The sequence below is a fragment of the Polyodon spathula genome, chromosome 15 (genome assembly GCF_017654505.1).
Source record: "Polyodon spathula isolate WHYD16114869_AA chromosome 15, ASM1765450v1, whole genome shotgun sequence".
NCBI lineage: Eukaryota > Metazoa > Chordata > Actinopteri > Acipenseriformes > Polyodontidae > Polyodon > Polyodon spathula.
The window spans coordinates 21,309,859-21,332,577 of NC_054548.1; the positions used below are offsets into that span (position 1 = coordinate 21,309,859).

At 40.4% G+C, this 22,719-nt stretch overlaps 1 protein-coding gene across 5 annotated transcripts in view; it reads right to left on the minus strand.

Annotated features, from left to right (window-relative positions):
* The window catches only part of LOC121327732 (B-cell CLL/lymphoma 9 protein-like), an 89,605-nt gene that overhangs the window by 3,140 nt on the left and 63,746 nt on the right, over positions 1-22,719 (minus strand). For 2 of the 5 annotated variants that reach the window (XM_041271912.1, XM_041271911.1), the window contains exons 4-9: positions 10,375-10,673; positions 7,615-7,970; positions 3,911-4,021; positions 3,588-3,774; positions 2,650-2,749; positions 103-2,395 (exon numbers count right to left, since the gene is read on the minus strand). In XM_041271912.1, the coding sequence (XP_041127846.1) occupies positions 103-2,395; positions 2,650-2,749; positions 3,588-3,774; positions 3,911-4,021; positions 7,615-7,970; positions 10,375-10,619 (3,292 nt within the window). In that variant the 5' untranslated portion in view covers positions 10,620-10,673. The remainder of the gene's footprint in view (positions 1-102; positions 2,396-2,649; positions 2,750-3,587; positions 3,775-3,910; positions 4,022-7,614; positions 7,971-10,374; positions 10,674-22,719) is intronic. The other 3 variants (XM_041271915.1, XM_041271914.1, XM_041271913.1) reach the window with 3 other exon arrangements.

Genomic DNA, 22,719 nt, shown 5'->3' on the forward strand with positions numbered 1-22,719 from the left:
CTTAAAAAGCCTCGATTATTACGGATCTTGGACTAAATTACGTAAGGTTTTTCCAAGATCAGAGCCATGTTTTGTTTTTTATATTATGTAAAAATTTGTTACCTTGCTCTACATTTCCCATCATGCTTGGCGATGTCATGCTAAGCGAGGGCTTGCTGGTCTGGGGGATCCCAGGGCTCTGCATCAGAGGTTTGGGAGAGGACGTCCAGCCTGGAGAAGGAGCAGAGATGGATGGCGACTTTAGGTGGACGGGGGAAGCTGCTGCTGATCCCATCACAGGAGGGGACTTGATGGAAGCAGCTGCTGCGGCAGCTGCAGCAGCTGCAACAGACGCCGCGCCAGACAGCATCCCGGCCAGCTGGGAGGGCGTCTGGGGTGACTTCAGGTTTGTGGAGGGGGAGCCCAGCATAGGTGAGTGGACTTGCCTCAGCGTAGGAGACTTGAGGGGGTTAACATTGGGCGAGTTGACCTGGCTAGCAGAAACACCAAGATCTGAGGGCTTGCGACCCAGGTTTCGCGGATTACCAGAGGGGCCTGCATTAAGACTGGAAGAGTTTGGGGGTTGGTTTAGAGGTAGTGGTGGCATATGACTAAGCCTGGCATTGCCTCCCATGTTAGTCCTGTGCTCAGGCCCAAACGGATGTTCTCCCCGGGGGCCCCTCATGCCGCCTGGCCCTTGAGGCATGCCAGGAAACTGTCGGTTGGGGCCCATGTGGAATTCCTGTGGTTGGTCTGGGAACTGGTGTGATTGAAGCATCTTTTGCTGTGGCCCCACATGTTCAGGTGGGCCGCCACCTTGACGCAGTTTCATAATTTCTTCAGGACTCATGTTCATGGGTGCTTCTCGCATTTTGCCCATCATCTGCAAGTTGGAGCTCATGCTGACATTTAGGTTCATATCCACCTTCATGTTCATGTTCATGCCTCCAGGGCCCATGCCAAATTCCATGTCCCTCCCAGATCCTTTCACAAAATCCATCCTGGAGGGGCTCATAGGGCCATCCCCTGGCATCCTGGGAAACAAGACTCCACCACCATTACTTCCAGAATCCATGGGCCTTTGGTTAGCCATCATTCGATTAATGTCCATGGGCGGTGCACGCACGTTGTCCATGCCCATTCCTGGAGGTAAGCCAAGCTGCTGCTTTTCTGCCATTTGCTGCTGGAATATTCCTTCCTGTACTGTCTGTGGGTTAGTGAATCTCTCAATCCGGCCTCCTGGACCACCAAAGACTCCTTGGCCAGGAGGGAACCCTCTACCATCCCCCATCTTGGGCATGTCCTCTGGCCAGTTCATGCCTGGTCTTGTCACGGCATTGGGGCCACCATCCATGTCTGGATTCATCATGCCAGGGAAGCCAGGCATTCTCTGCATGGGATGGGGAGGCATGCCTCTTGGGGGAAGGTTCATCTGGTCACCATAGGGTTCAGGCCCACCAGGTCCCCAAACCTCACCAGGGTTCATCTGATAAGGGGGCGGGGGCCCTCTTATCATGCCCCTGGGGCCATGCTGATGAAGCATCATATCAGCCATTGGTCTGTGCTGGATTTGCTCCTGCTTCCTCTTCTTCTCCTCATAGAACTCCTGCTGCAACTTCAACCACGCTATTTGCTCTGGGGTCATGTGGTCTGAGTGCTCAGACCCAGATCCTGGTTGTGTGTTCATGGGAGGTCCAGGTGGGGGTCCCAGGTCATCCGGAGAGAAGGGCATATCGCGAATACCAGGCTGCCCAAATGGAGGTCCTTCCTGCCTAGGGCCAGGAGGCTTGCCAAGGCTTTGGGACTGGGCCATCATAGCCTGGAGGGGTCCTTGATCAGACTTACTAGGTAATCCTTCCATCATGCCTACATTCTGGGGTGGAGCCCCAGCATTGCCTTGTCCCATGGCTGACAGGTCTTTAAGGGCAAAGTCCTTGTCATCGGGAAAGAGCATGCGCTGGATATCCCGCAGGGTCTGCAAAGAGCGCTCCCGGTGCTCAAGCTGCTCCTGGGAAAGACCCTCTGGGTTCTCCCCCATGCTGGACAGAATTTCATTAGCTAGTTGCTGGTGGTGCTGCTGTTGTGTTATTTTCAAATCCCCTTTCATTTCTGGAAGAAGGAACCCAGTTTGAGGACCCGGGGTGGAGGCCGATTGGTTGCCGGTTGTACTGTTGGAATTAGCTCCCTCATGAGGAGTTGTGTTCCTGGGGCTACTGACTGGCAGGCTTTTATTGTCCATGCCTCCTGCACTGTCCTGCGGCAGGTTTCCAGACTTCGGTCCTTGCTGCTGCTGCGGTTGAGGTTGGGGTTGCTGCTGCTGCTGGCTGGGCTGTACTTTGGATACCTGTTGATTTCGTTCCGGTGGATGAGACGATTGCTGCTGCAGCTGGGGTTTGGACTCATTTCGTTGGTTGTTCTGAAACAAGTAAAATCCAATTAGAGCATTTAAAAAATGCTAGCAATATTGACAGATTCAAATATAAAGCAAATCATAGGTAAAATAGTATAGTACCTCAGCAGACAATATAAAATGTGTTAATTGAACGGATGCTTATTATTTCCAAACTAGGAGAACTAAGGCGGGTTTACACGAGAACTGTAATGGGAACTGGAGGGAATATCTCATAGTTCCAAGTGCCAGAGGAGAGATTTGCTAGACTTTCTACTTACCACAGGGAGATGACTTTTTTCTGTCTTGTTGCTGGATATATTCTGCATGTGGTAGGCAACAATGGAATCGGAACGGCCTTTGATAACAGCATCTGCAGCCCTGAAAGCAGAACAAATAATATATTTGGGTTTTATTTATTTTCATACCAAAGTTTTACTTTAATTCTTTTTTTTTTTTTTAATAATAAAAACAGTTTATGTAATAAACTGTCGGAATTTCAGTTAGTTTAAATAATTTTTGGGATCGAATAACTTTAAAAATAACACAAAGTAACAGTTAGCTGACCTAGACAGGGCTCTCTTCTGTTTCACGATTCATACAGCTTCTATGGGAAGCTTTATGACCTTGTGAGGAACTATACTGGTGTGTTTTAGTTGTTTAAGCTTTCATTATTGACACACCCCACCCCCCTCTACCAAATGCCATTAAAATTAAATCTATTTTTTTCACTAGATGTAATAAAGTGTCTGTGTTACATTTCCAAACAACTTAAATGTCCTGCAACTATTTCTCTCAAGTGAAGTTCCATACCGGTGAATGCAAATCTGAATCTCCTGGCTAAGTGAAATAAAATTAAATAATTAAAATAAAATAAAAATAAATAAAACTGTCATCTCTTCCAGCCCTTGTATTCCTTTTGCAGCCTTTAAGCAAAAGACATTCAAACATAATTGGCCCCTCCAAGCATTGAGATTCAATTTCTACTACATGTAAAAAAACAAAACTATTTTTGGAATAAGATGAGCAGCCTTGATTACTTGTCTTGTACAATGTGAAATCACTTTTTACTACTTAACGTTACTAATGGTTATATGACCCAAACACAACCCTTCATAAAGAAAATACTGTGCTAAAAGCCAGTTTTAGGCATGAGCAGGCTGTATAAACATAACCCCCACTCCCACACAAAAAAAAAAAAAAATCTATATATTTTTACTTGTTGGCCATCTCTGTGGAAAAGACGTAAACAACTTTAGTTGGAGCCTTCTGACTGCCTGTTGTCTCAGAGGTGGCATTCTGTCCACCAACAGAATTATGGGACGGCGTGGAAGATCTACTTATTCCTGCATTGGAAGGGGGAAGGGAGTGAGAGTCTTGGGGCTTCACATCGTTGGAATTACAGTCTGTAAAAAACACACAGGCAGGCAAGAAACTTAAAAAAATATATACAGTTACATCATGAATCTATTATTTCTTAAATATGATTTTTTTTTGGTATCCCACTTAGAACTCCACACAAGACCATAATGACAGACTTACTGAAGAAGCCTTGTTCATCTTCATCACTCTCGCCTCCAGAACACCAATCTGTGCCACTATATGGCTGCCTCCTCTCTGCTACACACATCCTTTTACTTCGGCTTACTACATCTGGGAAAAGAAAAAGGCAGGGTTCTTTTTTTTTTTTTTTTAAGGTGGCAGCTTACTTACAGGACAATGTGGTTGGCTTTATGCACTTCTGTGAGTAAAATAATTTGATTGCTGCAAGACTCCTGACACGAGTGTTAAATCCATAACAATAATGCAGGGAGAGGAAGACTAACTTCTAAGGAAGACTAAGATTTCCTGCTTCATTAGGCCAGCACGTGCTGCTAAAGCAAGAACAGACGAGAGGCAGCTAATGTTGGTTAAACTGCACCTTGTCCAATCTGACTTTCCCTGCGAGTATTGCTTTCTTTTTTTCAAGGGCTAAATGCAAAACTGTGCATAGAACAGGTAATTTAGATAGTTGTCATTTTAGTTGTGCTGCCCAAACATTTGGTTTTTAAAAACTGGTGGTTTGCAGTTTACTTGTTTCATTAAAAAAAAAAAAAGAAAATAGTAAACTGTTGTAATGGTGATACATCAAGCAGTTATGTTTATGTATAATTTAAAAACATTGCAACGAAAAATTAGACATGCTCCGAATTTATTTTACAGTATCTATCATGTTCACAAAATCAACCTTAAAAAACACTGATATGTACTAAATGATACAACACAAAATACATTTTTGCATCAATTCTTCACATCCCGGTTTAACATTAACCTACTACGAACTCCCAAAGTTCTATCCAAAAGGGGTATATTTAGAGGTGCCAGCCCCATAATGGGTGGTAGGATGTGGTAGAACAGAAAACCACAAACATGGCATGCAGCTCAGATTGCCAGTGGCCAAGGCATGGGCTATCCAAACAATCCAGTGCCACAGAAGGCTAACCACTTATCCAACCACTCTGCAGTGATTCTCAAGCTGGCCCCTGCAGACTCTTGGCAGCATTTAATGAAACACAGTGCTACTGTGCTCTGCTAGTAGGTATACAAATAAAATCCATTTATTTCTGTTTGCAGAAAGTGTGCCAGAGAAAAGAAATATCTGGGATTAGCAGACTAGAAACGCTGATCAGCAGCTGTAATAGAAAGGCGAGTTGGCCTATATAATGAATTAGTGCTTAGTTTGGGTGAAAAATAAAACCAAATGTGCAGTGAGCATGGGAATGCATTGGTGACCTTCGGGACTTGACTGGATTTGTAGACACACTGTGGTTCCGCAGTACAACAAAAATGAAGTGTTGGGTAACCCCCTTTTGAGAGACTGGGGCGGACTACAGTGACTCAAAAGTAACAGAAGACATGGTTTAATGGTTTGCTTGTCATTTTATCGCACATCCCTTAGAACAAGCAGAGAAGTGCAACAAATCAAGCTGTAACATTGTTCTGGTGTCACAGACAATATTATTACTAACTGGGATCAAAAGCTGGCTTTATCGTTAGTGAAGAATGGTATCACTTTTAGGGAATACACCAAAAATGCCGTGAATGACTGCGGCTGTTGTGTGTTTGCCCTATTTTATTTATTTATTTATTTTTAATATTACCATTATGGTAATAAAGCTAAATATATAATATATAAAATTCCACCTACAGTATTCAATTTTGGTCAAGGTTTAATCAATTCTCCTAATGGGAGATCAACAAGAAATTGATGGATACAGATGTTGAACATGCAACACACAATTGAAATAAAACACTCTGGTGTTCAGTGTCCACGTCCTCATAAACAGATACATAAATGGGCATGCCATATCAAATGGAATGATTTGTAAACACAAAGGAATACGGAAAACACATTATTGAAATGTCCAGAGGTTAAGACAGTGAAAAGGTTAATTTCTACTGGACGCCACCTCTAATATAACTTTATTGAGAGAATCACAGAATACAAGCGTGTACCAGTTATAACACAATGTGGCCAAAGTTTAAAATGATTCGGCAGTGAAAATGTAATTTTAATGGAAAGCACTGGTAATGGTACTTAACCAACTCGCTAGCGGGAAGAAGGGACTTAGATCACAGGTGAAAATGAAGGGTGCAGTTAGATTTTGCCTGCATAGATTTCATAACCCTGAAAATGTGAAGTGACAGCTTATTTGATTCATAAGAGATTAATAGTAGTGGGGGTGGCAGGTTTGCAGACTCACATCAAAATAAATATATAAATACGAGATGTGTATTTCAGATTTGATAAAAAAAAAAAAAAAAAAAAAAAAAGAATGCAAGATTAATAGTGCTTAAAAGATTCAATTTTAATGTGTTGATTTTATAACCAAAAAATGCATTAAGGTAAAATCTTGTTATAAATGCTACTTCTGTGCTGCCTAATAGAAATGACACACGCAGTTCAGGGTTATTCCAAAATTAGGAAAATGATACCAGAAATTACAACTACTGATTTTGATTCATCATTGTTATTGATGGCCTCCCCAGAGGGAGGTGACCTTAATGAAACAGCGCCAAAAGAGGAAGCTGCCTGCCTCCAGAGCTACATCAAGGCAAAAAACATGTTCCTTTTTCTAGCTGTGTGGTTAACCATGCACCACACATAATTAAAACTCATTGTGGTAATTAAAAGAACTACTGCCACAGAGTCAAGCGGTTTTTAATTTCCCCCTTCCAGACAATCTACTACAACCAATTACATTATACAAGTTTCAGTTCAGCCCTTCCAGCCCCCAGCACCCCCCCCAGTCAAACAGCTGTGCAGGACACAGACACAGACAATTTACTCTGAACAGCAAAGCAACTGCTGTGGCTAATTGTTCAGAGGGCTCCGCTTTGTATTGCCGGCCCCTCAAACTCTATCAGTATGCTAATGATCTGTAATCGTACTTTAGATGGGAACAGGCTCTCCTGGTTTTCCTTGTACTGCCCACCTCTTTCTGTGTCTACACAGTGTTTCAAGAAAAAAGAAATGTCCGGTGTTAACTTACAAAAGCTTTCCTTTTGAACCACTAAACCAGACTGAAGTGTTTTAATGTTGTGCAATGTGTCAGCATTGTTTCTAAAAATAAAAAAAATAAAAAAAACACATCTTGTGTATTCGCTATCTTTTTCCTTCCCTATGAAATGTTATTGTTGTGCTCTAGAATGATCCTCACTTTTTCTCTAAGGGTTATTTATTACACACAACCTGCTTTAGAGAACTGTCTGTATGTCAAACCTGTCCACTATAAAGATCCAAGACCTATGAAGAACATACAAGCACATTTAAATGTACATCAATGTATTGGTAAACTCATACAACAGGGCTACATAAGTCGGGATGCACTGTTAAAGCAAAATTGAAGACCAACTTAAGCCTCCTTGCATTCCAGGCAAGTTCTTAACTTCTGACCAGTATACTGTGCCCACATGGCACACTTTTCTGCAGTGGCGATTGCAAAGTCAGGCAGCCCATTGAATGTCATGCTAGTCTTGGCAATGCCCATTACACATAGCTATATTGTGACTACTATTATTTAAATGATCAGTGATCTCTATTCCCTTGAAGTCCAGCACACCCTTCGGTAGACTCTATATTTCTCTATGCCTCTTACTGGAAGACAGGCTTATGTCGCTTCAAATTCACTTATTTTCAGAAATGGCTAAACGTCTAACCACAGCACAATAATAACACAAATGAAGAACTCAACTATGGGGCTTACCTTTCAGTTCGGATTGGTTGTTGGGTGTTCCGGTGTCCCGCTGCTCACACGAGTCAGCCGAAGTGCTCCTCTCTCTCTTGACTTTGCCCTTTGCCCCGTTACCCGTGTTGAGGCCCTGTCCATTTTTAAGCCCCATGCTTCCCGTCGCACCTTGGGGCCCCTTGGGAGCATGGCCCCCACTCAAGGTTTTGGGATCACAGGGAGAAGGTTGAGACTGGCCCCCAGTACCACCCTGCTTTCCCTGATTGGGCAGTTTGGAGTCCATCTGAGCGGCGCTGGAAGGGGACATCACAGGGGGTGAGCGCACCATGGCCTCCTGTTTCGATTTTGGACTGCTGCTGCTGCTGCTGCTGCTGCAAAAAAGATAAACAAAAGATTTTAAAAAACTAAATATAATATTACTATATTTGAATCCACATTTGTTACAACTGGCCACAGTTAAATGCTAAATTGTGGTCTCAAGGCTGGTTGCAGTGTTTGTGGGACAATAGGAAGCACAGTCCCCTCTAGCAATAAGGTCACATCTGACTCCTGACTGCGAATAACCCCGACATATCCAGCAAGGTGGATTCAACTTTGGGGTTCAACTATGCTGTGCTCCCACAAAATTAAAAATCTTCCAATCCATAAACAAGCATGGGCCAATGAGCTTTCCGAAAGCATGTGATGGTATGTAATACCAGTGTTACCCTGGTGGATATACCAAAATAGAGCTGTTATAAAAGGTTTACACAACAAAGATAATTAGCTTTCTAATTAGCTAAGTAAATACTTTCTAGAACAAGCTTCATTCTGTTGGACGCTTAATTATTGCAAGCCCTGCTATGCAGTTAAACATCAAGGCAGTCCTGTCTAATTTCTGGTAGCGTGCCAGAAAACTTACTGTTCGGCAGCCCAGCTGCTTATCAAGAGATTAATGAATTTCTACCCTTGTCTGCGATTACTCCAGCAAATTATTTTATGGAAATGCGAGAAAGGAATTACAAATCAGCACAGTAAATAACCACTCAGGATGTCCTTTGGAGAACCAATAAAAGATGCAGCAACCCGGGGTCGCTTTAAGTAAATGTTCAAGTTTAACAATGACATTATTGTTTGTTTGTTTGTTTGTCATGATTGTATTACCTTTTTTTTTATTATTTTTCATTTGTTGTCAGTTTACTGATTGTGGTAAAGCATTTTCAAAGAATAATGAAATAAAGCCTCCACCTTCACCTGCCCCCCGTGACAATAAAATGGGAAACCCTGCCATAAATCATATCTCAACACTGCCTACACACAGCTTTTACACAATATAAAACTCCCCCCCCACCCCCCAATCTACACTCCCTGCTGAACTAGATAAAAAAAAAAGAAAAAAGAAAAAACATATTGTTGACACAGTACAGGTTAAAATGCATGCCTGGCTCAGTCTTACACAAACAGCCCATGCTGTCAGGATTTATCTGATTCACAGAAGCAGCAACCAACTATTGGCAGGCACACCTATCCACAGTGATGAAACTCAGTTTCTATGTACAGAGGCACTCTGCAAATACAACATGATGTAAACTCCACACACAAAGATATAGCATTCAGGGTGGTGGGGCATGGGGACGGGAGGGCGGGGGCAGAATTTCATTCATGCAAAAAGATAACACCCAACAGAATGTTGTTTTTTAAAGCTATACAAAATATTTATTTGAAATCAACCACTATTATATACACACAGATTAGTGTGCATAAACTGCATTGTGTGTAGGGTCCTAGAATTGGTAATTGTACAGAAGGATAACCTAGGGACTTTAATGACAATAGCAGTCTGTTTCAGGGAAGGTTATCTTTTCTACGCCTGTATGTTGTCAGCAACACATCTCTACTCCCAACAAATGCATGGAAAACAGATGCATCTGCATACACATACAGCAACATACTGTAGATGAACAGATCCATGAGATATGACAGTTCAAGGTAAAGGAAATACACATGATATCCCACTTTTAATTTTTATTTATTTTTTAATCCTTTGAGAGCAGAGATACAACTGAGGCTGCAGAAATCTAGCACTGTGTTGAAGGGTGTGAAAGCAGTTCCTACATGTACAGCTCAGTTCACACTGAGGCCCAACACACACTCACTAGGGTTTAGAAATACATTTCTGAGCTTGAAATATTTCCACCAGATGACAGGCAAGTGAAACAGTGTGTGATTAGCTTTGTGTGCGCTCCGCGCAATCAGGAAGCAGATCATCTCGTTAGATCAGTATATTTACACTCCCAAGGTTTAATCTACATCTATGGCCAAACGTTTTGCAACACCTTGAATTTAAGGATTGAGACATAATAAATAATAATTAAAAAAAAAAACAACAAAAAAAAACACTATATGAACATGATTTAGATGTTTTATTTAACATCATGCAATCAAAGAAACTACAAAATGATTCTCTAAAAAGCCTACCGGAAGCCATAATAGTATTTTATGTGATGTGTAATTCAATATGTTAACGTAATATTTTTCAACAGGTTTCATTCGACTTTATGAAGCAAAATTTGTTAATTCCATAGGGGGATGCAAAACTTTGGCCATCATTATATAGGGGTACAAACTTCATTTCCACTTTTTTTTTTTTTTCTGTAGCCCAAATAAGCATACTCTTACTACTTCTATTATCAGTAAAAGTTTATATACATTTAAGCTACTTTAGTTGAGAGAAAAATGTAATAAACAATAATATTTTAAAGGAAAAAAAGCACAAAAAGTCAGTGTGGAGCTATTTACCTCTGAGTGTTTGCTGATGGGGAGTTCCTCACTTTGGGGTTACTGGAATGCATTGACGGAGATCCCGAGGAGACAGAGGAGTGACTCAAGTGCTGGTGTGGGCTGGCGTGGGCTTTCTGCACAGTCCGGGGGTTCCTCTGGGAAACACTGCGGCTCTCGCGGCCGTCCTTCACCTCGTCGTGCTCCTTTTTCACTCGCTCTTTCTTGTTGAAGTGTGCTGATCTCTCTTCTTGCACTTCCAGCATTCTTTGTATGTGTGCCTGGTCTCTCCCCAGGAGCCCTTACATACCTCGGGCACACTACAAAGTAAAAAGACAATTAAATACACCAATTAAATGTTACCTAACAATCAGCATGCTAAATGGCTAAGGCAACAGATCATGTTGGATTTAGACAAAGGACAGCATGCTAAGAGTTAAAATAAATGTTTTGCACTAGCTCTGCATGGTCAGCGTTCTCCTCTTACATGTGGATATACAGTAGTTTTTCTTTCTCAAACACCTATAGATTTTGGGCTGGCGACAGCCCTCAAGAAAAAGGTCAGGACAGGGCAGCACATTTTCGCATTCTGTCAGCAATATAAGATACAGTGGCACATTCTGTGCTACTGCAGCAAGAAGTGACCCAGAGCTCCTCACATTCTGATAGGTTTAAATTGCTGGGATTACTGCTAGATCTGCATCTGATGGAACATATAGCACACTGCGGAACAGGTGTGGTTTTCTAGTTTTTATTTCTTTAAAATGGCGTTCTCTTCCCTTTCCCAGAAATGGGATTCCATACTCCCATTGTGCTACTGTACATCCAACATAAGAATTAATCAAACTATGTGTGTATTTTTTGTGTTAGTGCTTCAAGGTCTCTCATGAGTGTCTCCATGTGTTGTGTGTAAGATTAACCCCTGGGAATCATGTATTTTTCCACACAATAATTAGCTCATTCTGATGATACTCTATTCTACATAAGTCATTGTTATATAGGTTTTCAATTCTAGATTTAAAAAATTTAAACAAGTACAATTAGCAAAACAAGAACTTAAAAACAATGCATTGAAAAGAATGCACTAGAAATCTTGCTTGAAGTCCTTATGACGACAGTACCTTTTCTCGCGTACAAAGACACTTGATTTTGCAATGTTGAAATCCACAAAGGCAGATAATAATTCACTAGAATCTGCACTTACTATCCCCAAAAACTGTATTGTAAAGAAATGGAATGAGTTGAAGGAATTCTGATTTTCAGAAATACCTTGTTGAAACATAAATCACCAAGTGCCAACAACCATGTCCGTGCTAAACCAGCCTGGATGTTTTCAGGCAACTCCACACGAGCGAGGCATGAGGCAACAGAAGCCTACTTAATTTTAGAAACAATCACTTCACTAAACGTGAAACTAAACTATAATGTCATTACATTTACAAAATCTTGCAGTTACATCGTACTGTGGTGGATGGTGGAAGCTCTGTAGTCTAGGCAGAATGTATAATCTTACAAAATACATAAAATAAGTAGAAACAGTTTCACGTGATGGTTCGCAATTGTATTAACTGTTTTTTTTTTCTTTTTTAAACACTATCAGAATTTATATCTTTCACCATTGATATGGAATATCGGTATCTGAAATTGGCCCCAAAACCCACAATTGGTGCAGGCCTAATTTATGGTACCTCAACATGTTTTATAAATAAACAGCTACTTCACATGTTATTTTCAAAATACTTGTGGTTACACTTTTGGTACACCCATAGCAGAGAATTTGTGAAAAGGCACTGATATGGGTAGAGGGCAAAATGATGTAATTGAACTTGACAGAGAGAATCATGGAAGACATACCAAAAATTAGGACAGCATCTCAAAATGAACAGTCTATCACACAAAACAAACAACACCCAACATGAAAACCGTATTGGTGGAGAGGTCAGTGTCAAAGTTACGTTATGCATGCACCACATAAATAACCCTGCAAATATGAAGCCACAACTAATAGTCTGTAAAATGCGAGGCTGTGAGAATGTGACAGCGGCTCCTTTGTAACATTACCACCACTAGTGGGGTTTTGTGGCAGCAATTACATTCAGATCCAAAAAGCCTATTTATACTAGTTGTCTCAGGCATGGACAAAGGTATTGATTTACATTGCATTTAGCCAACCACCTTCCCAACTGGTAGAAATAAATGGATTCAAGGGAATCAGATTTTAATAAATCACAACAAACAACTGTGCCCATATAGTTGAAACCATAACTGTATAAATTACGATCAAAATCCAATAGGAAAGTTGTAAATCTGAATAACTGGCACACCCTCCTGGACTGTTTGGCTTCCTAAGTAGTAGTAGAAGCACCACCAGCAGTAAGATCAGAACTAGCAATACATTACAATAAAGACACACAGCTTTTTACAGGACTCTTGCTTGCAGCGGTTCCTGACTGCCGAAGAGCCAACAACCTTCATTATCAATTAGTCAGCCAGACATGAAACACACAGGGCCTGGCCCAACAGACATGGTAAACAATCCCAGAGTACATAGAGTCTGCCTACAGGGGCACAAACGGCAGAGAAAGAAAGAAGGGATTGGAAAAGGTAAGAGCAGTCTCTGCAGGCTGTTTGCATTGCAAGAATCTCCCAGAGGTTTCCATGTTTATCTAGCCTTCTCCAGACATCTGTGGTGTGAGAAAGGGTTAACTGAAAACTGAAGCAATTTCATGTAAAAACTGCCTCCAGCCCTAGAAGGAATGTGAATTTGATGGCCAAAACTATATTAAAGGGGGTAAAGTCTATTAAGATGCATCACTTTCTCCCCTGTAGTGATGCATTATAAAGAGAAGTCAAAATAATCCTTTTAGCTTATTGGCGACTTAAAATGGATGCTTTGAACGGTGCATTTGAAGATATGCATGCAAATATATATCACTCAAGGGGCTACATGGTTATTCAAGCCTTTGGAAAAGAAGGTACAACAAAATGAGTTTAGAAATGGGTTTTAGTTCACTGTTTACAAATCATGCACATCGCATTTTATTTTGAATTTACTGACCTTCCTTCATGAAAACTAATCTACGTCTGGGAGGTTACTAGACATCTTCTGCTTTTGACCGGCTCTCAGAACACCTGATTTGTAGTCCCGTGAGAATCATGCTGAAGATAGGATAATAAATATCATGAACAGATGTACCCTCATCAAAAAACATGTATGAGGTAAGTTATTGGTACCAGAGATGAATTATGGTGGTAATAAATCACATCTTTATAAACACATATTCTGTTGAATGTAAGTTAATTAGATAATTGTCTAATAATCCACAATCACCAGGAACTACAGTATAATGCCCATAGTACTAGGGGTCGGTCCTGGGACTGAAAATCTATACTGCAATATTGTGCATATTTTGTATTTACTTTTTATTGTATTTATGTGATGGCGTAGCTGTGTTGCGTTTCTGGCAGAGGTGAGATTAGGCTGCTCTTCCTCTGCCAGTCTGTAAATAAAAACCTTGTGCAGAAGGTGGTCATCTCCCAAATTAAGTGATTCACTTGTTGCTAAAACAGGAGATGGTCACCTGCATAAAAGCCTGAAGCTCTTCCTGCTCGGGGTGGGTGTACAGAGGAGGAACAAGAGCGAGAGAAGCATAACAAAACCAAAAGTGAAAAGAAAAACGAGCGTAAGGATCCGTGAAGGCTACTGCCCAGCCAGACCTTAGGAGTGTGTTTTGTGCTCGAGATTTGTTTTTGTTTGAACATTTATTTTGCTCTGTGAGCACTGATTTTTGTTAAAACATAGTTTTTTTTTTTTTTTGTTTTGTTCTAAAATAAACTGCGCCACGGTGTCTTTTGCCCTGCAGTACTGCCTGTGTATTTTCTTCCTGCACCTGGCCTGATGCCACCACTCAGCCAACTCTATCACACGCCCAGTAACATATTGTTGTTGGATCCTCTGAAGTATGTGCATGTGCTCCCAATTTGGCTTGAAAGCTATTTAAAATTATCTGTAAACATTGATTTAAAATGTTTTTTAATCTACTAATAACCTTTATTTTCATTTGAAAAAAAGGTCAAAAAAGTGCATTGTGGCCATAAACACAAGTTTGATGCTGCTTATATAAAATCGGTCAGTGCAAAGCCCCAGAGTTTGGAATAACGACTGACCTTGCTTTTAAGATTTAGGACCAATATATATATCACAAAAGCATGAATAAGTGCTACACATTTATTTAAAATTAAAAAAAAAAAAAAATAGTGGCAAGTAAAATAAATAAAAGATATTCAGAATATAGTAGAACATTACATTGTCCAGAACTATCAGCGGATAAGTCTTTAAAAATACATGTTAAAACGATTCATTGCACCGACACGGTTCTTAAATTGGCGACAAATAAAAAAAGAAATGAGCATCTGTCTAATTCGTAAATTCACTGGATGCAGAGCACCAGATAAAGGACCGGGGGTTGGGGGGGATACACTATACAGGGCACTGTGGTGACTATCATGTATTTGCACTTTCCACTGTATTTAATGTACTATTTCATGCCTTATGCTGCCATCATGTATTTGCACTTTCCACTGTATTTAATGTATTATGCTGCTTTTTTTTTACTGTATATCATGTATTATGCATTTCTCTGCAGTTAAAGTATTATGGATTTTCTTGTTGTTACTGCATCTTGTAAAGCGCTTTGTGATGGTGGGCCACTATGAAAGGCGCTATATAAAATAAAGACTGATTGAAATTCTGCACTGGAGATAACCTCATAAAATCAAAAGGAATAGAAAAAAAAACATGCATGATAAAAATATTCAAAAAATAATCAAACCACCAAAGACAACATTTACCCACTAGATGCTTTCAGAACAAACCAAATCTGGCAGCGCTGATCAGGGGGAATAGCCTAAAAGTCGCATGCACTACCTATTAAATGTTACCTCACGTAACAAATAAAATGTGAATTTGTATAAACTGTTTCAGAAAAATTTTATTTGGCGTTCTGGTACTTTAAGATGTAGGATTACACCACTGCGTGTAAGGTTGGTGGTACCGGCAGCATATTTTACTTCAGCCTCACAAAAACAAAATACTGCAATGTTTGATGCTATGCAGCCATCCTTTTTAGATTTTTTTTATTAGGAAATTATTCCACACATGAGACTTTGCTTTGCAGAATTTAAGCAGCTCAAAATCTCTGTGTGATTCTACCATATTTTCTTTTGCGTTAGCGCTGCTCGCAGGAAGTGACTGACTATCTCACAAGATAATAGCCGACATTTTCCAGCAGACGTTTCCCTGAATGAGTTAAACCAAAAACACTGGTTGTTCAAATACTGGTTATTGTACTGCCTGATTAATATTGCAACGTAGTGGTATATCTGTACTATCGCGCACCCCTACATAGTACTATCAAAAATGTAGGTGTGGCCAACACTGAAGGAAGGTGGTGGCAGCATCATGTTATGGGGATGTTTCTTATCGGCAGGGACTGGGGCACTTGTCAGGATAGAAGGGAAAATGAATGGAGCAAAGTACAGATAAGTCCTTGAGGAAAACCTGCTGCCCTCTGCAAGAAAGCTGAAACTGGGACGTAAGTTTACCTTTCAGTATGAGAATGACCCAAAGAACACAGCCAAAGCTACACTGGAGTGGCTAAGGAATAAAAAGGTAAATGTCCTTGAGTGGCCCAGTCAGAGCCCCGACCTAAATCCAATTGAAAATTTGTTGCATTACTTGAAGGTTGCTGTCCATCAACGCTCCCCAAGGAACTTGACTTGACTTCTGTAAAGAAGATTTGTACAGTTTTATAAAGAATGGACAAATATTGCCATATCTAGGTGTGCAAAGTTGGTAGAGACCTATCCCAACAGACTCTGCTGTAACTGCTGCCAAAGGTGCTTCCACCAAGTATTACGTCAGGGGGTCGGAGACTTATCCAATTATGATCTTTTAATATATAACTTTTTCCCCATAATGTGGAGTATGGTGTAGATAAGTGGAAAAAAAAAAAATTCTCATTTAAAAATGCATGAAACTCCGAGGCACTGACACAACAAAATGTGAAAAAAGTTCAAGGGGGTGTAGACTTTCTATAGGCATTGGACACTCTGAGAACAACATAGGTCCGGGACTCCATCACGTGACTATGAAACCATTCAGCTGTGCTACACCGATACCTAACTTTGCTTTTGTGATCAGACGGGGCAAAGGAATAACTGAACACGAGAAAATAAAATAAATGGAAGAACAGTTTGAATAATAATTCAGCACCCCATCCCTGACCACCATCTCTCCCCCATTAACATGTAAAACCAGTTACTTACAGTACAAGTGCATACAGTAGCTGCCATTAGAAACCAAGTTCTTCTGAAATCTTAACCAATGCTTTATGTCCTTATGGAAATTCAGCACACGCGCACACACACACTCAGTGATCACGAAGCTGAAAGCAGAAAACTCGCAATAAACCCTTTTCTATGAAATGTTTGCACTCAAATATCAGTCTCAAGAGACCCTCACTCGCACTCCTACTTTGGCGACTAATAACCCTGTAGCATGGAAGTAAAGGGTTGATCATTATCAAAGCAGACTAGTATTAAACAACATCCACTAGCAGTGTTTCTTCATGCTGTAAAATGAAGTCTGTAACAGCGCAGTAGGAGATACTGTCAGTCTGTATCAGCATGATTCATCCTCTCCTCCTCCTTCTTCAGGGGGAGATTAACCCAGGGAATTCATGCCAAATTGAACTCATTTAAAATTATTTTGAATTTTCAGTAGCCAGAAAAAATAAACCAGCAACACTGGGTTCTTAAAAGGCGATTGAATGTTTTTTTGTTTTAAAGCTGACAAAGGAAAGGTGGACAACTATCACTATAGCAACAGCTACTTGCTTTCAACAGACTCTTGTCACTGTTTAGCATATCACAAAAGACCAGAGGCATCTAAAAACACATATATAATTTTTTTTTAATAAAAAACCTTGGCTTTTAGGCCAGTTAAACCAAAATCAACTTTTACCACCAATTAAACTCCTGAATCAAATCTCTCCTCACCACTGCAATGCATTTGTTGATCAGTATTAAGGTTCAACAGGCAATGTTCTCACATCCAAGCCAGTTTGTCTATTCTCACCCATCTGTTCTACAGTAAGCAGAGTATTTTAACATGCTTCTGAACCCTTTAGTCAAGGGGGGGGGGGGGGGGGGTTTAGGTCGGCAAGGGTGTCCTCGGTTCACTGCGCACCAGGGACCCCTGTAGTCTGGCCAGGCGCCTGCAGATTTGCCTGTTAGCTGCCTGGGAGCTGCATTGTCCTCCGACGCTGCAGCTCCTGGATGGATGCACGGTGAATCCGCAGTGTGTAAAGAAGCGGTCGGCTGACGGCACATGCTTCGGAGGACAGCGTGCGTTCATCTTCGCTGCTCCCAAGTCAGCGCAGGGGTGGTAGCGGTGAGCTGAGCTATATATCTATCTTAACTTAAAATAATTTACTACTATGAAAAAGACAACAACACAAATCTGTAGCAGTCATTAGTTAAAAAAGAATTAACAAGGAAACTGGAAGTTGGCCATCTTGGGGGAATTGCAGGTATTTTACATGGGCTTTTCTACTCTCCTTAAATGCAATTGATAGCTGTTAATCCACTCGTGTATCACAACTGAAAAACACGTTAATAGTAAAAAAAATTTAATTTACCGTACTTGCTCAAGTATAGTCTAGAAATTTAACCCAAAACACAATCCTGAAGTTGGGGGGGGGGGGGGGGGGGGGGGAGCAAAACTGAGGGGAACAGTTGTTTGGAAATATAGACGTTCAGTAACAGTGTTTGGAAATTTAGTCTGCAAGTCATGGCTGGTGTGTGGTTACTACAATCCCCGTCTGTACCTAGCAGGGTTTAAGACCCAGGGGAGTCCTGTGGCAGATGTGAATTCGGTGCGCAAGGCAAGTTTACATACAGTGCCTATAGAACACTTCATTTCAAAATGTTCACCTTTTGTTGCCTTATAGCCTGTAATTAAAATGAATTCATTTTTTTCCCCCCCCATTTCTCAAATTCAGCAGTTCCTGTAGGTTCCCTCTGCTGGGTAGTGCATTTCAAAGCAAAGATTAAACCATGAGTACCAAGGCGCTTTCAAAAGAACTCCGGGACAAAGTTGTTGCAAGGCACAGATCAGGGGATGGATATGAAAAAATATCAAAAGGCCTTGAATATCCCTTGGAGCAAGATGAAGATGATTATCAAGAAGTGGAAGGTGTATGGCACCACCAAGACCCGTCCCTCCTAACTGGATGACCAAGCAAGAAGGAGACTGATCAGAGAGGCTGCTAAGAGGCCAATAGGAACTTTACAAAAGCTACAGGCTTTTATGGCCAAGACTGGTCAAAGTGTGCATGTGACAACAATATCCCAAGCACTCCACAAATCTGGCCTGTATGGTAGGGTGGCAAGAAGGAAGCCGTTACTCAGAAAGCCCACCTTGAACCCCATTTGAAGTATGCAAAAAAACACTCAGGAGATTCTGTAGCCACGTGGCAAAAGGTTTTGTAGTCTGACGAAACTAAAATGGAACTTTTTGGCCTAAATGCAAAGTGTTATGTTTGGAGCAAACCCAACACATCACCCAGAGAACATCATCCCTACTGTGAAGGATGGTGGTGGTGGCAGCATTATGTTATGGGGATGTTTCTCATCGGCAGGGACTAGGGCACTAATATCATTAGTTAAGCAACTGAGATGTTAATATCATGGTTACAAGTTTTAAAACTAGAAATGGATGTCTGTGAACAAAAACAAAGCATACCTGGGAGCATACAGTAATGTCACACTCTCTGCAAGAAAGCTGAAACTGGGACGGAAGTTCACCTTTCAGCATGACAACGACCCAAAGCATGCAGCCAAAGCCACATTGGAGTGGCTAAGGAACAAAAAGGTAAATGTCCTTGAGTGGCCCCAGTCAGAGCCCCAACCTAAATCCAACTGAATTTGTGGCAAGACTTGAAGATTGCTGTCCATCAATGCTCCCCAAGGAACTTGACAAAGCTTGAACAGTTTTGTAAAGATGAATGGTCAAGTATTGCCAAATCTAGGTATGCAAAGTTCGTAGAGACCAACACCAACAGACTCACAGCTGTAGTTGCTACCAAAGGTGCTTCCACTAAGTACTAACTCAGGGGGGTGGAGACTTATCCAATTATGATCTTTCAGTTTTGTACTTTTACTATATAAAACTATATAACTATATAAAAAACTTTTTTCCCCTTAACAGTGTGGAGTATGGTGTGTAGATAAGTGGGAAAAAAAACCTCATTTAAATGGATGAAACTGAGGCGCTGACACAACAAAATGTGAAAAAATGTTTAAGGGGGTGTAGGCTTTCTATAGACACCTGTACAGTACTTTACCACGCACCTGCTGCACCACCACCGTTGTCGCTCTACACTCCCCATTTTGTATTTTCAAAAGTTGACAGGTAATAATAATAATAATAATAATAATAATAATAATAATAATAATAATAATAATAATAACTAGAACTGCCACGCAATTTTACAGCTTCCAACCCCAGTACCAATACCAAACACTTAAGCAATTACTGGAAGAAGCAAGTTTAGTTAAAAAAAAAAAATTTTTAAAATGCATCAAACAGCCATTTGGTTTCAGGTCAACACCGTTTTTTTAAAAGTCAGTTGAATTGCTACAGTGTTAAGTCAAGTACATTGTTTGTCAACTGACGGGGGTTTAAATTTCAAATGTAAAGTATAACTGATGGCCATCTTGTTTTATAAAACATCACCATTTTCACATATTTGTATCCCATTGTTACTGGGACGATAAGTACCAAGTTTGGAGTTTGTTAGTCAAACTGTGTTCAGATACGAGCAGTTTGCTGTTAAGCGAGCGTTTCGTTAAAGTTTGAGGCAGCCATTTCGACATTAAAATTTATCGCAGAAACTTCTGCTTCACAAACTTGATGCAGATTTGGATGCTGATGATATATGCCAACTGTCAGATCAACTGGTTCCCAAGAAGAAGACTTCAATAGGTTTTATCGAAAATGCGTCATGGCGCCAATTGCAAGGACGCAGCAGCAAAAATTTCAGCCTCTGACAGCCAATGTATCCAGCTTGTTACCTGCCAAGTCAAAATCTGATCAGTCACACAGCTTCCAAGCAGCAGCAGTTTAAAGTTTTAGGAAGAAAAAAATCATAATAAAAAAATTAAATAAAACACTTTAACAATAACAATAGGCTTCCCAGACTTTGGCTCGGAAGCATAATAATAATAATAATAAATCTTCCCTTTTCTATTGAGTGACCCTGCAGCACAGCGCTTCTGTGGAAAACAGCAGCACCTCCTTGTTGCCCTCTTTGCCAGAGCAGCTTCTAATTTCTCTCAAATCAAAACGAAAACATCTCAAGATTTGTCAAAAATGATTATGTGACATTGTCTATATTTTTATATATAGGGCAGCTGGCTCTTTGAGCTAAAATATATATATATATATATATATATATATATATATATATATATATATATATATATATATATATATATATATATATATATATATATATATATATAAATCCCAGGTTTGTTTACATCCAGGAGCTGACCATAGCAGCCAGACCATACCACCTCCGACATTCCATTAAAATACATACTTTGTGTGGGATATTAATAATAACAGTAAGTTATAGCTGACACGTTTCTGACCTGTAGTTTTCAATTACGCATTTTGCTATCAGTGAAGTATGCATGCTTTTTGACACAGTGGGGGCACAGTAGGAGGAGGACTGGAAAGAGAACGGAGCTCACCTTCCACTGTAACTGTTATTAGTTTATTTACTAGTTGGGTTCTACAGTGAGTTTAATATTCTATATTGCTAAATTGATGTTAAAAGTATTATGGGTTTTCTTGTTGTTACTGCATCTTGTAAAGAGCTTTGTAATGGCGGTCCACTATGAAAGGCGATGTATAAAATAAAGATTGACTGATTTGAATCATGGAGTACCGGGATTGTAAAACAAGACAGTCCTGTATATGCCATAAACAAGAAAAACAAGTAAACGCAGCCAGTGAACTTCATTCGCAGGTGTGTGTGTCATCCTTTCATTGACACGTTTAAACTAACTGATTTACACCCCTAACTAACACTGCAAGATTAATATGTTTGAAACATATTTTACCCAGTTTCCAACTGAACCAGTATCTACCGAAAACGATTTCAGGCTTGAGTTCAGTCATTCAGTCTTTTAGCACAAGATACACTGGCTACTTAACAAGCGCAGATTCATATTTTTCAAGTGAAAATGGTTCCATATTTTGTCATTGAGCTAGCAAAACAGCCACAGCTCTTTGGCATTGTCTCCTGCTAAACCATTCGTGTCTATAGCTTTTTAAAAAAAATAAATAAAAAAAAATCATCCATTTGTTGTTAGTATTATGCAAATCCTATTCTAAAGTGTAGTGCTGGCTAATCTGTGAGAAACCCTTTCCCAGACTGACGGCAGGGACAAAGGCTCACACACACCCCACACAGAATCCAACACAAACCACTGGACCAGGATGACTGCCTTCCACCGCTAGCGAAAAAAAACAGAAAACAAAGAAACGATGAGCAAATGTGTTCAGCCATCATTATGTAACATGCACCAATGTTATTTGTATTTTACAGCATCCTGTACAGTTGACTATAGGAAGCACTGGTTGGTTTTATATGCTTGTTAGAAGTACCTGAAACAATAACCAGTTAATAATGACACCAGTAAACACATTTCAGCCATGGTAAAGCACTGTTTAATACTTGTAAGAAAAAGAAAAGAAAAATAAAATACTGTACCTTCAACAGTAGTTAAGGTACCAACCTGAGCAAAGTCCTCTAGTTTGATCTCTAAAAAAGCAGGTTTCAAAAGGCAGTGCTTTCCTCCTACACATCAATTAGTTATAAAAGGAGGTTTTTTGGGCAGACTAAACAACAATGCTACGTGCATAATACAGATTAAAAAATAAATAAATTTACTGGAAATTCAGATGTACTTGACCTTTTTAATTGTAAATTACAGACAAGTAGATGCTACGGCAATTAAAGAGTGCATGCTAACATTTTCCCCTTTGAGACAAAACAAAAGGAGTGTCCACATCCTTAACTGAAGAACTGATTGCCATGTGAGTCGGCATCCTACACTTTCACTGGGCAGGAAAAGAAATGCAAAACAAAATCTGCATAACGTCCTGCGGTTGACAATTACATTCTAGATGTTCCACACTGTCCCTAGACCCATAGGCGCCGACTACGCGGGGACTCCAGGGCTTCAGCCCCTGCTGAATAGTAAAAAGGTGGGCTCAGCCCCCCCCTGGAA